At 57.0% G+C, this 17,783-nt stretch overlaps 1 protein-coding gene across 1 annotated transcript; it reads right to left on the bottom strand.

The window, feature by feature from the left end:
• Positions 1 to 14,747: 14,747 nt before the first annotated feature.
• On the bottom strand, positions 14,748 to 16,923 carry LOC100192532 (uncharacterized). Its single transcript, NM_001367478.1, has 2 exons — positions 16,454 to 16,923; positions 14,748 to 16,086 (listed from the first exon to the last, which is right to left on the bottom strand). Exons 1-2 carry the CDS (start codon positions 16,888 to 16,890, stop codon positions 15,018 to 15,020), a joined length of 1,506 nt encoding a protein of 501 aa, NP_001354407.1. The 5' UTR covers positions 16,891 to 16,923; the 3' UTR covers positions 14,748 to 15,017.
• Positions 16,924 to 17,783: the final 860 nt, after the last annotated feature.

Here is a 17,783-nt window from a genome sequence, read left to right as displayed (position 1 = left end):
CAAATACTTCCCATATGTCTTTTCGTGCACCCTCTTGGCATGGAGAAAATATCCACTACTTCGGAGCCTACGGAAGGGAAATGATCTTCACAAACACCGACCACCGAAGGTAGATGCCATCAACAAAATAGTACCATTGGTTGTACTCATGACCATTTATCGTAAAGTTCACATTAGATGCTTCATCTTTAAGCACATCAGTGAACAACGATGATAAGTTGAGCATATTGACGTCGTTGTTTGACCCCGCCACCCCAAAAGAAGAACGTCAAATCCACAAGCCATATGAGAAAACCGCCTCAAGCATGATGGTAGATCAAATGTCCCCATTGTAATTTGTCCTCTCCATCCAATGAACAGTTCCTCCACTTCCAAATTCATGAAATATATACTATGTATCATACCAGAAAACCTCCTTTCCTCTTCCTTAGCTAACAATCACATGAGATCATCAACAGTGGGACGGTGACTATATTCCTCATTAAAACTTGAAATAACACCTCTACATAATAGCTCGAGGCACTCTAAGGCGGAGCTTTTTCCTATTTTGATATACACATCAATAAAGTCAGCAATGCTGCTGTATGCGTGCATGTGTAGGGGCAGTTGTGCACTTTTAGTGGGCAGAGAAAGTGTTGTGGTTAAATGCATCCTTTTTTAAGAGTGAAGTAGGTGGGGTGCTCACCCAACCTCTTCAAGGTTTGAAGGAAGATACTCCTTTGCGTGTGGTACCTTCAACAAAAGTGGAGCGACAGGTAGATACATGGGTTGTTGAAGCAGTCTTGCACCAACCAGTCGTGGATGACTTCAAAGTCCTAATCGACATAGCTCTGATGTTGCGTCATGCACCTCATCATCATAGAAGACTTGAGGCAAGCTTCGACGTCTAATCCATTATAGTTTAATGCAACAACTCAATCACCTCGTCTTCGATCATGCCAATGTTCGAACTTGTCGGCGTTTCGAGACAGGGGGGTCCCTAAGCCGACGAGTGAGTGTGCTGCGTGCCCCAGCCCAGATGGGTCGAGCGCGTGGGCGAGCGCGAAGGGGGGAGAGGCGAGGTGGCCGGAGTCAAGCGTGAGAGAGGTGTAAGTCCCGCGGCCTTCGTGTTCGTCCCGCGCCCAGGTCGGGTGCGCTTGCAGTAGGGGGGTTACAAGCGTCCACGCGGGTGAGGGAAGCGAGCGGCCCCAAGAGAGCGCCTGTCCCGTCCTCGGTCCCGCGCGGCCAACCTTCTCTGAGAAGGCCCTGGTCCTTCCTTTTATAGTCGTAAGGAGAGGATCCAGGTGTACAATGGGGGGTGTAGCAGAGTGCTACGTGTCTAGCGGAGGGAGAGCTAGCGCCCTAGGTACATGCCAATGTGGCAGCCGGAGAGATCTGGGCACCCTGCTGGCGTGATGTCGTGGCTGTCGGAGGTGCGGCGGAGCCTGATGGAGGGACAGCTGTTGGAGCGGTCGAGTCCCTGCTGACGTTGTCCTGCTTCCGTAAGAGAGCCGGGGGCCGCCGTCGTCATAGAGCTTGTGGAGCGCCATCATTGCCCCTCTGGCGGAGCTGGCCGGATGAGACGCCGGTCTTGTTCTCCGTGACCCGAGTCGATTCGGGGTAGGATGATGATGGCGCCTCCTGTTGACGTGGCGGTCTGTGCCCTAGGCAGGGTGACGTGGGGGTTCCTCCGAAGCCGAGGTTGAGTCTGCCTTTTGTTGCCGTGGCCGAGCCCGAGCCAAGGGGTCGGGCGAGGCGGAAGTCGTTCGGCCGAGGCCAGGGCGGAGTCCGAGCCCTGGGGTCGGGCGAAGCGGAGTTTCGTCGTCTTCCGGGTGCTAGCCCGAGTCCGAGCCCTGGGGTCGGGCGGAGCGGAGTTCGCCGTCTTCAGGGTCTTAGCCCGAGTCCGAGCCCTGGGGTCGGGCGGAGCGGAGTTCGCCGTCTTCCGGGTCTTAGCCCGAGTCCGAGCCCTGGGGTCGGGCGGAGCGGAGTTCGCCGTCTTCCGGGTCTTAGCCCGAGTCCGAGCCCTGGGGTCGGGCGGAGCGGAGTTCGCCGTCTTCCGGGTCTTAGCCCGAGTCCGAGCCCTGGGGTCGGGCGAAGCGGAGTTCGCCGTGGCGCCTTTGGCAAGGCCTGACTGCCTGTCAGACTCACTCTGTTGAGTGGCACTGCAGTCGGGGTGGCGCAGGCGGCGCTGTCCTTCTGTCAGACTGGCCAGTGGAGCAGTGGAGTGACGGCGGTCACTTCGGCTCTGCCGGGGGCGCGTGTCAGGATAGAGGTGTCAGGCCACCTTTGCGTTAAATGCCCCCGCAATTTGGTCAGTCGGTGCGGCGATTTAGTCAAGGTTGCTTCTGAGCGAAGCCAAGGCCTCGGGCAAGCCGGTGATGTGTCCGCCATAAAAAGGGGGCCTCGGGCGAGACGGAAGTCTCTCGAGGTCGGCTGCCTTTGGCCGAGGCTAGGCTCGGGTGAAGCGTGATCGAGTCACTCGTGTGGACTGATCCCTGACTTAATCGTACCCATCAGGCCTTTGCAGCTTTATGCTGATGGGGGTTACCAGCTGAGAATTAGGCGTCTTGAGGGTACCCCTAATTATGGTCCCCGACAGTAGCCCCCGAGCCTCGAAGGGAGTGTTAGCACTCGCTTGGAGGCTTTTGTCGCACTTTTTTGCAAGGGGACCAGCCTTTCTCGGTTGCATTTTGTTCCGGTGGGTGCGCGCGAGCGCACCCGCCGGGTGTAGCCCCCGAGGCCTCGGAGGAGTGGTTACACTCCTTCGAGGTCTTAATACTTCGCTTAACGCTTCGGCTGGTCTGGTCGTTCCCTCATGCGAACTGGCCGTAGCCCGGGTGCACGGTCGGGGCCCAAGCTCTCGGGCTGGTATGTTGACGCTGTCAACGATTTGGCCGGAGCCGGTTTTTGCGAGAGCAGCCCCCGAGCCTCTGCACAGGGCGAGAGGACGATCAGGGACAGACTCGACTTTTTACATACGCCCCTACGTCGCCTTTCCGCAAGGAGGAGGGGGGGAGTGCGCCATGTTACCCTCGGTGGGCACCGAACATGGTGTCTCCGGTGAGCTGCAAGCGGGTAATCCGAGTGGACGTCCGTGCCCCGTTCGTTGGGGGTCGGCTAGGGGCCCAGAGGCACGCCCAAAAGTACCTACGGGTGATTTGCCGGACCCGGTCCCCTGGCGACGGGGTCCGAGGGCTCGATGCCTCCCTCCGATGGGATTCCGTTACAAGATCGTTCCCGCTGGTCTCGGAAATGTCCTAGGGTACCTCGGGAGCGCAGCCCGAGCCTTGGTTATGTATCGAACGTACCCCTGGTCATCCCTCGCTCGGTGTCTGAGGCGACTGTGAACCCTTCGAGGGCCAGCCTTCGAACCCCTGATCAGTAATGGGCGCGGAGCCCGAGTAGCCTGAGGCGGCCATGGAGCCCTTCGGGGGGCTGGCCTTCGAACCCCTGACCAGTAGTGGGTGTCGGGCCCACGCGATCTGAGGCGACTGTTGAACCCTTCGGAGGGCCAGCCTTCGAACCCCTGATCAGTAATGGGGGGCTCGAAGCCCGGTTCCTTCGCGGAGAAGGATCCCTTTCGGGGTATCCCCCTTTCCCGGTCCCTGTTGCAAGAGATAGAGAAAGAGGAAAACGGAAAAGGATACGAAATCGGACGACGTGGCGTACCTTTTCTGAAGTGGTTATTACGGCGAAGGTGAAGCGTCGCGCGCTCCTCCTGCCAGAGGCGCCGCGTGTCCCGCCGCGGAGTTAATGCGACGGGGCGAGTGGTCGGCGGGGCGGCCGTTACGCGTGTGTGAGCCGTTTCGAGGAACGGCTGTGCCGCTTCGCGCTTTTCGAATCCTGCGTCCGGTCCAGGCGGCGTGCCGGAAACGGTTTCGCCCTAGCCTTAATATACTTGAGAGGGGGTCCGGTGACGGTTCTTCACTCTGCTCCCTTCTTTTCCCTTCAGGTTTTCGCCACCCGGGAAACTTTAGTCGGAGGAGAGAGAAACCGCCCTCCCTGCCCCCCGCGCCGCCATCTTCTCCATCTTGGTGATGGCGGACCGAGTGACCATAATCCCCCCGCGCGATCCGTGGCCCTTCTCCACGGTGACGGCGAGTGATCTGGAGGAGCTGGTCGGCGAAGGTTTGCTCCGCCCCCTCACCGACAAGCAGCGGCCAGAGTGGATTCCTCCCATGGGCGGAGCCGCTCCGTCCCCACCGCCGGGGTATGTTGTGAGCTTCGTCTCCTTCCATGAGCGGGGATTTGGTGCGCCGACGGGCCGCTTTATGCGGGCCATCTTATTCCACTACGGGGTGGAGTTGCACAACCTCTCCCCCAACTCCATCTCGCAGGCCGCTATTTTCGTAGCGTTATGCGAAGGGTACTTGGGGATCGCTCCTCATTGGGATTTGTGGACTTACTTCTTTCTCGCCGAGCCTTTCGCCTTGTCGACGGGGGAGAGGAGGATCCGTGCAGCGGTGCGGGCCGGCGGCTGCATTCTCTTGTTGAGGCAGTCGCGGGCGTTGCAGTACATTCCTGCCATTCTCGCGTCTTCGAACAAGGGGTGGCAGCGCCGGTGGTTCTACCTCCTGAACGACGGTGAGTTGCTCCCACCGTTTTCCCAGCGAGTAGTTACAGCTGCCACCGACGCCTGGCGCCACGGGACCCCGCACGAGAGGCAGAAAAATCTCGAGCCCCTTCTCCAGGCCCTGAAGGAGTTGCGGGAGGGGGGACTTACCGCTGCGGGAGTGATCGCCGCCATCCACCGTCGGAGGGTGCTCCCATTGGCGGAGCGGCGGCTGTCGCTCTGGGAGATGACCCCGGAAGCCGACTGGGAGGGCTCACGAATGTCCCCTGATCCTCTCCCTTTCGACGCCCTCCAATGGCGGGTGTCGGCCGCGATGGGGAAGCCGGACCCCCACGCATACTCCCAGCTTCGGATGCGCCCCGACCAGGGGTGCGTGACTTTGGTGAGCGTTTGCTCCTTCCTTCTTCGTATATCTGGTTGCTCCGGGTCCTTATGATCGGGTTCCTTTCTCCCCTCCTCTTAGGATGTGGGGTGTCACAAACCCTCCCTGCCACGGGTCCCGGAGGACGCGGTGGACCGTGCAGCGCGGCGGGTCGCCGCGGAGGAGAAGAAGAAAAAGAAGGACGCGGAGAAGGCCCAGGCCCGCGAGCGGAGGCGGGCTCGGGACGCCTTGGAGAAGCGCCGCCGCCAGCAGGAGAGGGACGGACTCCCGAGGGAGCCGTCGCCGGAGACGCCCGACGACGATGACGACGACGATGATGATGATGATGACGGCATGGCCGCCCGTCTCGGCCTCAGCCTCGGCCTGGGGTGTGGCCAGGAGCCGTCGAGCCAGCCCCCGAGCGAACCGACTCCGTCAGCCCCCGAAGTTGGGGCGTCGGGCTCCCGACCCGAGGCGCGGGGGCGAACCGAGGGGCCACCTGACCCCTCCGCCGGAGGAGCTGAAGTAGTTCCGGAGGTCCAGACCAAGGCGTCTGTTCCCCAGAGGCCGCCGCTTGTGCTGGTGGCGCATGGGGGTGACCCTCAGGTCGTCGCGGTCGTGCCCGGGGAATCTGCCTCCCAGGCGCCCCAAGCGCCGGCGAAGCGGACCTCGGCGGCCGCTTTGAGAGCCGGGGTCCAAGAAAGCTCTCCCCAGGCGCGGTGGATCATGGCCCGGAGTGGGTGAGTACCCCGGAATGTCTTCGTCTTGGCTTCCCATTCGTATGTTTCGGTTATGATCCCCTTCCTTTTTTATCCAGCAAGCGAAGTCATGGCCAGACCGACCTAGCACCCCGGAAGGCCCTCAAGACGGCGCCGAACTGTGTGGCCAGCGCCATTCAGCCGACCCTTTCGCGGGGTACTCCGACATCGGGGGCTCGGGCGTCGCCAAACTCGGAGGAGCGGGCTCCCGAGGCCGGCTCTTCAGCCGAGGCGGCGATCGTGGTTGAGGAGGCGGCTGACACCCACGCGGCTCTGAGTTCGCCTGTCGTGCCGGTCATGCCGGCGCCTGCCACCGTCGAGGTTGCCGCCGTCCCTGTCGAAGGGTGTCCAGCCGCCGTCAGCGCCGGGATGGCTGATGCGTCGGCGCCCAAGACCCCAGAAGAGGTGGGCGCGGTCGCGCAATCCGTCCAGCCGGGCGACAGCCTCATCGCTGTGCGGCGGGGCCCCGAGGCCCGGCGCCCGTTGCTCCGATTCCGGGCCCGCGAGGCCTCGGACCCCGTCTTCGTTCTTGATGATGAGCAGGAGGACCAGTCCTGGGGCGAGCTCCGCGAGTGCGCAGAGGCGACGGTGGGGTCGCTCCGGTCGTCGCTGGAGGTTTTCTGCAGAGACGTCCCCAAAATCCTCCAGGTAGCGGTTTCGGGCATACCTTTTTTCCTTCTGTGAGATACTCGTTGTGACGCCCTGTTTCCCTTTCCCAGGATCTGACGGACCGGAGCGCCGCCAAGTCGTCGTTCATCCGCCGTGAGGTTGATGTCTGGGGCTCGCTGCGATCCCTGAGGTCTTCGCTCGCCGGGGCTACCACGCGCCTTTCTCAGCAGGATGCCAAGGTGGCGGACCTCCAGCTGCTATGCGCCGACCTGAGAGCCGAGGCGGCCGCAGCGCGTGCGGAGGCGCAACAGCAGCGATCGGAGCTCGTCCAGGTCGTCGAGGAACGGAACCGACTTCAAGGCCGGGCTGCCGAGGCCGAAAGCCGAGCCGAGACCCTTGCGGCTGACTTAGCTGCGGCCCAGGTCGCGGCCTCGGAGCACCGTGCCCGAGCCGGAAGTACGTCTTGGTCCTCCCCAGTTCTTTTTCTTGTTCGTTTCCCTTGCTCGTGCTTGAGGTATTTCTCCTGGCTACTTGCAGAGCTTGAGTCCGCCCTTGACGAGTCCGCCAAGGCGCTTGCTGAGGCACTTGCCGGAGCCGCCGAGCAGAGGGAGGCGGACCTCGCGGCCATGTCCGAGGCCGTCTCGGACTTCTATCGTGCCCTCGGCTGCGATGACGTCCCTTCAGGAAGCTCCCCTCAGAGCCGCCTTCGAGCCTTAGGTGGTCACGCCCGTGGCAGAGTCCGCGAAGCGCTACACCACGGCGTCAGGCGGGCCTTCGCCGTGCTCGCTTCTCACTACGTTGTGGACCTGGAGCGGGTCAGTGAGGGGTACTGTCTTCCTGACGAAGACGATGCTGCTCTGGCGGAGGTGCAGCGGCTTGACGCGGTCGCCGCTGGCCCGAGCGCGGTGCTGGCGACCACCTTTGAGGCGGAGGTCCTTCCTCCTGCGACGTCACCGGAGGCCGAGATGGACCCCACCGATGGCGGGGGTGGAGCTGAAGGCGCGGCTCCTTCCCAAGGCGGCGCCTGATTCTTGTTTGGACGGTTTCTTGTTGAATGTGTGTCTCACCACGGCCGCTGAGGCCTGAACACTTTTGTCTTTCTTGCATGGAGTCGTACTCTCCTTTCTTTCCATCTGCATGTTCGCCCTAGCTCGTCAATGATAGGGTGGCTTCTCGAGTTGGGCTATTCTTCGTGGCAGGTGATGAGTGGGGTATCCCTAACCCGGAGGTACGGGAGTTCCTTGGCTCAATCGGCCTTGCCATTTTCATGTACCCGCGTTCGCTCCTCGAGACTCGGCTTCTGACATAGCCAGGAGAACGTAGCTGGGAGAACGCAAGAGGCCCCCTTTTTTGTTTTTTTTAAAAAGATCTTGACGCGGAGGGGTTCCCCCTTTTTAGCCCCCGAGGGAGGGTCGGGCTCCACCATGGCGAGGCCGACCCTTCCTTGATGATCGAGGCGCAGAGGCTGCCTGACGGATCGGGCCCCGGCCCGAATATCCAGCGAGTGCTCGGCGACATCCCTCGGTATGCCGGGCATGTCCGAGGGATTCCATGCAAAGACGTCGGCGTTTGCGCGGAGAAAGTCGACGAGCACTGCTTCCTATTTGGGGTCGAGCCCGGAACCGATCCGGATCTGCTTGGTGGTGTCGCCACTGGGGTCGAGGGGGACGGCCTTGACCGTCTCCGCTGGCTCGAAGTTGCCGGCATGGCGCTTCACGTCTGGCACCTCCTTGGAGAGGTTCTCCAGGTCGGCGATGAGGGCCTCGGACTCGGCGAGGGCCTCGGCGTACTCCACGCACTCCACGTCGCATTCGAACGCGTGTTTGTACGTGGGGCCGACGGTGATGACCCCGTTGGGGCCCGGCATCTTGAGCTCTAGGTAGGTGTAGTTGGGGACGGCCATGAACTTCGCGTAGCATGGCCTCCCTAGTACGGCGTGGTAGGTTCCTCGGAACCCGACCACTTCGAACGTCAGGGTCTCCCTTCGGAAGTTGGAGGGTGTCCCGAAGCAGACTGGGAGGTCAAGTCGCCCGAGGGGCTGGACGCGCTTCCCGGGGATGATCCCGTGGAAGGGCGCAGCGCCTGCTCGGACGGAGGACGGATCAACGCGCAGGAGCTTGAGGGTCTCGGCGTAGATGATGTTGAGGCAGCTGCCCTCGTCCATCAGGACCTTGGTGAGCCTGACATCGCCGACAACGGGGTCGACGACGAGCGGGTATTTCCCGGGGCTCGGCACATGGTCGGGGTGGTCGGCCCGGTCGAAAGTGATGGGCTTGTCGGACCAGTCTAGGTAGACTGGCGCCGCCACCTTCACCGAGCAGACCTCCCGGCACTCCTGCTTGCGGTGCCGAGCCGAGGTATTCGCCGCATGCCCTCCATAGATCATGAAGCAGTCGCGGACCTCGGGGAACTCTCCAGCTGGGCGATCTTCGTTCTTGTCGTCGTCGTGAGCCCTGCCACCCTCGGCGGGTGGCCCGGCCCTGTGGAAATGACGCCGAAGCATAACGCACTCCTCGAGGGTGTGCTTGACGGGCCCCTGATGGTAGGGGCACGGCTCCTTGAGCATCTTGTCGAAGAGGTTTGCACCTCCGGGGGGCTTCCGAGGGTTCTTATACTCGGCGGCGGCGACAAGGTCCGCGTCGGCGGCGTCGCGTTTCGATTGCGACTTCTTCTTGCCTTTCTTCTTGGCGCCGCGCGGAGCAGACGCCTCGGGAGCTTCTTCCGATGGGCGGCCCTGGGGCTGCTTGTCCTTTCGGAAGATAGCCTCGACCGCCTCCTGGCCAGAGGCGAACTTGGTGGCGATGTCCATCAGCTCGCTCGCCCTGGTGGGGGTTTTGCGACCCAGCTTGCTCACCAGGTCGCGGCAAGTGGTGCCGGCGAGGAACGCGCCGATGACATCCGAGTCGGTGATGTTGGGCAGCTCGGTGCGCTGCTTCGAGAATCGCCGGATGTAGTCCCGGAGCGACTCCCCCGGCTGTTGCCGGCAGCTTCGAAGGTCCCAGGAATTCCCGGGGCGCACGTATGTGCCCTGGAAATTGCCAGCGAAGGCTTGGACCAAGTCGTCCCAGTTGGAAATCTGCCCCGGAGGCAGGTGCTCCAACCAGGCGCGAGCAGTGTCGGAGAGGAACAAGGGGAGGTTACAGATAATGAGGTTGTCGTCGTCCGTTCCACCCAGTTGGCAGGCAAGGCGGTAGTCCGCGAGCCACAGTTCCGGTCTCGTTTCCCCCGAGTACTTCGTGATAGTAGTCGGGGGTCGGAACCGGGTCGGGAATGGCGCCCGTCGGATGGCCCGACTGAAGGCCTGCGGACCGGGTGGCTCGGGCGAGGGACTCCGATCCTCCCCGCTGCCGTAGCGCCCCCACGCCTGGGGTGGTAGCCTCGGCGCACCCTTTCGTCGAGGTGAGCCCGACGGTCGCGTCGATGGTGCTCGTTGCCGAGGTGGCCCGGGGCCGCAGGCGCGGTGTTGCGCGTGCGCCCGGTGTAGACCGAGGCTTCCCGCATGAATCGGGAAGTCGCGGCATGAGGTTCCGAGGGATATCCTTGCCTTCGGGATGCAGTGCTCTCGGCCCGCCGGGCCGCAGCGCCTTCCAGGAGATTCTTGAGTTCTCCCTGGATTCGCCGACCCTCGGTGGTTGACGGCTCCGGCATCGCGCGGATGAGCATTGCTGCGGTTGCCAGGTTCTGACCAACCCCGCTGGATGCGGGCGGCGGTCTGATCCTGACATCGTTGGCGACGCGGTGCTGGAGACCTTGGGGCAGATGACGTATTTCTCCGGCCAGGGGTTGGCCCACCCATGCTTGTCCGACGTCCCGATGGATCGGCGCAAGCGCTCCTGTTCCCTCGTTGAGCCTGGCCTGCGCCTCGCGGACTTGCTCGAGTTGTGGGTCGTAACCCCCCGCCGGAGCGGGGACCACAGCTAGCTCCCGTGGGATGTCGGCGCGAGGCACCAGCCTAGGGAGATCACCATCCTCCGGCATGCCAAGATGGTTGCCTTCGGTGGGATCCCCTAGCTCGATGTGGAAACATTCGCGGCTTGGGCCACAGCTCTCGTCGCCAAGGCTGCGGCTTCCATCGGAACAGTCGGATAGGCAGTAGTCACATGCGGTCATGAAGTCCCGCACGGCACTGGGGTTGCCAAGTCCGTTGAAATCCCAACCGATGCCGGGATCGTCATCTTCCTCGGACCCAGAGGGCCCGTAGGTCAAGACGTCCGTCAGTCGGTCCCAAGGCGACCGCATACGGAACCTCAGTGGGGTTGCACTCGCCTCAATGGGAGCGCCCGCCAAAACGAGGTCGTTTGGCGGGTTGAGGCCGAGTCGAAATGACGCAAGATGGGAGTTAGTCGTTACCTTTTGGTCGACGAGGAGCGACGTAGTCACATCGGGGACTGGTTGCGCCGTCATCTCTGGTTCGAGGGCGACGTCCTGCAGGCTTTCCGCGAGCGCGCCGGCGTCGTCTTCTTGCTCGGGGTCAGCGCGCCGCGGGGGGACAGCGCTTGCCTCCGTCTTGAACGCGAGGTCGACGTTCGGCATGCCTTCCGTCGGGGCGTTGGGGGCGTCGATTCGCTCGACGACCGACGAAGCGCGGCCTCCCGTCTGGCCTTGACGGCCCCGCCTCCTCCTCCGTTGGTGGGGGAGGGAACGGAGCGAGCCCGAATGTTGCTCTTCCACCACGCGGGGAAGACGTCGTCGATTCCGCCGCCGGCGGGCGGGTTGTCGGCCGCCATTGTCGTAGTCGCGCGGCGGTGGAAGGAGTATCATGTCGTATCTGCCGTCGAAGGACATGAACTCAAGAGTCCCGAAACGAAGCACCGTCCCGGGCCGGAGAGGTTGCTGGAGACTGCCCATCTGGAGCTTGACGGGGAGCTGTTCGTCAGCACGCAGCAGGCCCCTACCTGGCGCGCCAACTGTCGGCGTTTCGAGACAGGGGGGTCCCTAAGCCGACGAGTGAGTGTGCTGCGTGCCCCAGCCCAGATGGGTCGAGCGCGTGGGCGAGCGCGAAGGGGGGAGAGGCGAGGTGGCCGGAGTCGAGCGTGAGAGAGGTGTAAGTCCCGCGGCCTTCGTGTTCGTCCCGCGCCCAGGTCGGGTGCGCTTGCAGTAGGGGGGTTACAAGCGTCCACGCGGGTGAGGGAAGCGAGCGGCCCCAAGAGAGCGCCTGTCCCGTCCTCGGTCCCGCGCGGCCAACCTTCTCTGAGAAGGCCCTGGTCCTTCCTTTTATAGTCGTAAGGAGAGGATCCAGGTGTACAATGGGGGGTGTAGCAGAGTGCTACGTGTCTAGCGGAGGGAGAGCTAGCGCCCTAGGTACATGCCAATGTGGCAGCCGGAGAGATCTGGGCACCCTGCTGGCGTGATGTCGTGGCTGTCGGAGGTGCGGCGGAGCCTGATGGAGGGACAGCTGTTGGAGCGGTCGAGTCCCTGCTGACGTTGTCCTGCTTCCGTAAGAGAGCCGGGGGCCGCCGTCGTCATAGAGCTTGTGGAGCGCCATCATTGCCCCTCTGGCGGAGCTGGCCGGATGAGACGCCGGTCTTGTTCTCCGTGACCCGAGTCGATTCGGGGTAGGATGATGATGGCGCCTCCTGTTGACGTGGCGGTCTGTGCCCTAGGCAGGGTGACGTGGGGGTTCCTCCGAAGCCGAGGTTGAGTCTGCCTTTTGTTGCCGTGGCCGAGCCCGAGCCAAGGGGTCGGGCGAGGCGGAAGTCGTTCGGCCGAGGCCAGGGCGGAGTCCGAGCCCTGGGGTCGGGCGAAGCGGAGTTTCGTCGTCTTCCGGGTGCTAGCCCGAGTCCGAGCCCTGGGGTCGGGCGGAGCGGAGTTCGCCGTCTTCAGGGTCTTAGCCCGAGTCCGAGCCCTGGGGTCGGGCGGAGCGGAGTTCGCCGTCTTTCGGGTCTTAGCCCGAGTCCGAGCCCTGGGGTCGGGCGGAGCGGAGTTCGCCGTCTTCCGGGTCTTAGCCCGAGTCCGAGCCCTGGGGTCGGGCGGAGCGGAGTTCGCCGTGGCGCCTTTGGCAAGGCCTGACTGCCTGTCAGACTCACTCTGTTGAGTGGCACTGCAGTCGAGGTGGCGCAGGCGGCGCTGTCCTTCTGTCAGACTGGCCAGTGGAGCAGTGGAGTGACGGCGGTCACTTCGGCTCTGCCGGGGGCGCGTGTCAGGATAGAGGTGTCAGGCCACCTTTGCGTTAAATGCCCCCGCAATTTGGTCAGTCGGTGCGGCGATTTAGTCAAGGTTGCTTCTGAGCGAAGCCAAGGCCTCGGGCAAGCCGGTGATGTGTCCGCCATAAAAAGGGGGCCTCGGGCGAGACGGAAGTCTCTCGAGGTCGGCTGCCTTTGGCCGAGGCTAGGCTCGGGTGAAGCGTGATCGAGTCACTCGTGTGGACTGATCCCTGACTTAATCTTACCCATCAGGCCTTTGCAGCTTTATGCTGATGGGGGTTACCAGCTGAGAATTAGGCGTCTTGAGGGTACCCCTAATTATGGTCCCCGACAGAACTCAACGAAGACATCTCAACAATGTTGTACTCAAACAAAACGAGGGTGAGATTAGTATGAGGTGGTAGAGAAATTTGAAGTATGAGATGTGTGAATGAATTCAAACGCTCTGCCTCTATTTATAGACCAGATTCTAAGATTTGTTTTTTTTGAATTTTAGTTTTTTTAAATAAAAATTTAAAATAGTGTAAACGGATCAGAGCCACGTGTCAACACACGCTTCGTACCAACTGATCGAAGTCGGTATCGATCAATTCTCTAGTGGTAGAGTGGGTACAGACCGGTATGGACCCCGCACGGTCAGTATCAACCGAAACGTCTGGTTGGCAAACAAACCGAACAACGTCGTAGACGACCGACGATGGAGTCATGGCAATCGGTACCACTGACAATGTCATGCAAGCAGTCCAATGGAGCTAGCGCTCGCCCTCTTGTTTGTGTTTTTGATCGGCGCCTCAGACCTATGAATTTTGAGAAGTTCGATACTGCACAAAATCTAATAAATCTCATTACCATCTTGTGGAGAAATTGTGAAGTTCTATCACAAAATCCAATACAAAATTTAGAAGTTGTTTGGCTAATAATGAAATTCTAGAATAAGATTATGAAAATAAGGCACAAACCAAACATGGCCTTAGCTAGTCTCCTCCCACACGTGGATAAAGCATCTCCAGATGTTATTTAAAAAAGTTCCTAAATCTTAGTTTAATGAGTTATTAGAAAAAAATAGGTCTCCAATGGTACCCTTAAGGATGTTGCTAAATTTAAGAAGTTGCTATTTTATCCTTTTTTGCCCCCACATTTGGCAAGCCGAGATGGACTCTCTAAAGCACTTTCCATGCGAAATGTTTAGCGTATTCTGTTTTTATTCTCTTCTAATTTATAATAAACTTTAGCCTATTATGTGAAAAAGAATCTCGTTGTGTGTTAGACTTTTTTCTACAATTTGCAACTTTTCCCCATAGAGCATCTAGTCAAGCATTTTAGGCCATATTCAAAATCGATGAATCATAAAGATTTGTGCCTATTTTATACGCAGATTTTTCTATACTAAATTTCAGAACCATTTCAAGAATAGTCGCCCTGTTTGTTTCGGCTTCTGGCAGCTTCTGGCCACCAAAAGCTGCTGCGGACTGCCAAACGCTCAGCTTTTCAGCCAGCTTCTATAAAATTCGTTGGGGCAAAAACCATCTAAAATCAACATAAACACATAATCGGTTGAGTCGTTGTAATAGTACGAATCCGTCACTTTCTAGATCCTGAACTCTATGAACAACTTTATCTTCCTCCACACGTAATCGTAATGATACTCAGATTCTCCCCACAGCCAGATTTTCAGAAAAGCTGGTCAGAAAAAAGCTGAACCAAACAGGCCGTTTGGTTCAGCTTTTTTCTGACCAGCTTTTCCGAGAATCTAGCTGTGGGGAGAATCTGGCTGTGTAGAGAATCTGAGTATCATTAGGATTACGTGCGAAATAAGATAAAGTTGTCCATGAGGCTCAGCATCTATAAAGTGACGGATTACTAGTATTGTGACGACTCAACCAATTATATGTTTATATTGATTTTGAATGGTTTTTACCCAAACGAATTTTATAGAAGCTAGTTGAAAAACTGAGTGTTTGGCAGTCCGCAGCAACTTGTGATGGCCAGAAGCTACAAAAAGCCGAAACAAACGGGGCCCCCACTCATCAATATTAACATACAATGTACCCCACTCAGGCCCGTTTGATTTCCTCTCAATCCATATGGACTAGAGGAAATTGAGTGGGTTGAAATCCATATCAAGTCAAAATCAGGCTTGTTCGTTTTATTCTCAATCCATGTGAATTGGATGAGATTGAGTATGTTTCAATCCCAAACAAGTGAAAACCTTTCATAATTTTTTTCACTTCCATCCAATCCATATGGAATAGAAATAACCGAACAAGACCTTATATTTTTTTCCGATCGATTCCAATCCACGAGGTATAGGAATAAGCGAACAAGGTCTCACTGGAAAATAAATGTAGGAGTACAAAACTGAGGAAAAAGCACATAGCTTCTCAAAACGATTCAGATAACACAAGCATGAACATGATCTTTCTGTACACGTAGGGGAAAATGGTGCAACTTCTCTTCATAATATACTAGAATTTTCCCATGTGAAGCTCAACACTCTACAGTCAATTGAACCCGTCAGAAAAAAACTAACTCTTGTTTTGCTATAACACGTCAATCAGCATGGTTTCTGGTACCTAACTCAAAGATGTTCTTCCCTACAATTTGCACACTTTGTTTTTCCTCATTGTTTCTATGCTTCCTGCTATGGTTGATCCTGCAGTCCCAACAAATCCTAGTGATGCACAACTACAAACAGATTCTTCAATATACAACAAAATTTCTGGCAGTTGAACAGGGTCGCAGTCCTTCTTTGTGCTCTCTATGATTTTCTGAAGGAATCCAGACCGAATACCATGTTCTGCAGCCATAAGCCTTTCTGCAGTTTGCAGCACTAAGTCGTCACTTTCCTTCAGTGTGTACAGTTTATATCGCTCATCTGTTGCAACATCTCCAAGGAAGGTGTTGGTCCAGTTTGTTGGTGGAAGATCAGTCATGACGAACATGTGAATAAGGCCACTAGTCATGTTTCTCCTAATTTCTAGTTCAATAGCTTCCAACTTCTCCTTGAGGGCAGAGAATGTTGCTTTCCAGTGATTTTTGAATTGCCCATCCAGCAACCTAAGTTGCGCACAAAGAAATGGCTCCTTAATGTTGTTCTTAGCAAATTCCTTCCCTGCAGCCATGATCTCCGGTGCAAAGGGAAGAAACTCAACCTTCTCTAGTACCCTTTGTACTCTTTGGTCCTTAGGCGATTCATGGATATCAAAATAAGACTCAGATCCCCTGTATGGTCCTGAGAAGAGTGTCCCAAATGCCAGCAAAGTAGCATCCTCAGCTTGTGAACCAGGCCCTAAAGCCTTGTACATATCTCTGCGTCTCCGGACATATGAGATCTTCTTCCTCCGTTTCAATTCTTCATCTGGTTGAAACTGATCGAACGCCCCATCATCATTCTGTTGGTATGTCCAGACCGTTGTTCTACAATCGTCATGTACATGATACACACAGCCTTTTTCACTGCCTCCTAGACCAGACAGCAAAGATCGGCATTTATTGTAGTCATCTGGCCTAGAGCTACCACCAGAAACAGCACAGCACAGCCGAGAAAAGCAAGTCTTCCGCATGTCTACACCGCACCACAGGGAGACAAAAACCCTGAAGTCGATAGTCCTAACCATTGGTTCGATTGGGGATAGATCAACTATGTCACCCATTGAAACATACCTGAATGTTAAACAAATAAGCATTAACAACAGTCCACAATGAATCGGCGATCAGTTATGCACAATGTGAAAAGTGGTTGCTCGAGGTGTGCGAGTGCAACATAGAATACTTCACTATCTTCCAATCAGAAATGACCTCACTTAATCAAAGGAAACTGAGTGATGTCATTGCCAAGTGATCTGCTATCCTTTAAATAACCGAGATTCTGATGTAGCAATAGGGTCGCCACATTGTTCCATCATTTGAGTCATTTCACAATAAGCAAGGTGGAAGCAAAAAGTGTAGACCAAATTCGAATCCAAGCAATTTCTGATACACCAGAGACCAAACGAACTCGGTGAAGTTGAATGCCAAGTCTGGTATTTACCTTCGATCCAGCAGGAGTTGCATGGTGTGGTCCCAAACAGCGGCGCGCAGCGAGGAAGGGTCGGTGACCCTGAACTTGGGGCAGCTCCCGAGGACGACGGCGTGGTGGTCGAGCACGGGGGGCACAACGAGAGTGCGGTTTAGCAGAGCGGCTGCCACTGCCGCGTTCCGCAACTCGCCCACCTGGTTGCTGAACCCGCTGTGCGGTGCGTACCACAGGAACCTCTGACCCTCGAGCTCCACTGAGCCCCCGCACCGGGGCGCCTCGCCACCGCCGGGGGCGAAGGGGAAAGCGAAGAGAGCGCGGAGCGTGGTGGAGTAGGCCGATGAGAAGAGAAGATAGGCCGGAAGAAGGAGCACGAGGACGGCCACGACGAGAGGCAGGTGCGATCGGGCGCTCCGCCTGCGCCACCGGCCGCGGTTCGCCGGCAAGTCCATCTCCGACACCTTGGAGACGAGATCTGAGTATCTGACGGCAGCGCCCGTGGTACCAACGACTCCATGGACCATGGCCCAGCCGCCCAGCCAATGACACCTAGAGATCCAGTTCCATAAGGGCCGAATGGGTAGGCCCATTTTAGTGAGCTCTAAGCCTCACTCAGATGAGATAAAGAAAACAATTGCCCAACTCAGAAGGGCCGTTGTGACCCATCTTCTGGGCTTCTGATTTTTCTAGAAGTCCATTCTATCTCCACATACTATTGCTATTTTCCCTCGAAATAATTGAGCTTCTTAATACAATTTTTTTATAGAAACCAGTTTATTTTAATTAAAAACTAAAATGAGAAAAAATTATTGCTATGTTCCAAAGCGGTTTTAACTGGTCTTAACTCTTAAAACCGTTTAAGTTACCTTCCACTAGGCTTTGAAGGGGTTTCAATATTTTCATGTTTAGCTGGCCAAATAGAGGTTTTTTAATTGAAGTATTTATTTTATAATTTATATAAATAGAGTTTTTTAAAAAAAAACTCCAATAGCTAGATAAAAGTTGATAAAAGTAGTATTGGATACAAATCTTTTGTGAAAAAAAAACACAAAATGAAAAACAAGCCAAAGTAAGCTCCTAAGCATATTAAATGTTTTGTGTGTGGAAAAGAGGGACATTTTGCTCATAATTGCAAAGCCACTCCACATAATCCTTTGCCCAAACACTTAAGACATTTCGCCTTCAATGCTCATTATTTGCTTAGAAAGGACACAAGTGGAAAGGTCAAAGTCACATTTTTAGGTCCACCTAACAAGAGTAGGCCTAAAAAGATTTGGGTTGAAAAGTCCTTGATTGAGAAAGTTGTAGGCCCCATCAAGTTTGGGTGCCTAAAAATCAAGCTTGA

Source organism: Zea mays, chromosome 1 (genome assembly GCF_902167145.1).
Source record: "Zea mays cultivar B73 chromosome 1, Zm-B73-REFERENCE-NAM-5.0, whole genome shotgun sequence".
In the NCBI taxonomy this organism is placed as follows: domain Eukaryota; kingdom Viridiplantae; phylum Streptophyta; class Magnoliopsida; order Poales; family Poaceae; genus Zea; species Zea mays.
The sequence above is the reverse complement of the archived record's forward strand: the minus strand, read 5'-3'. Positions and strand labels throughout refer to the sequence as shown.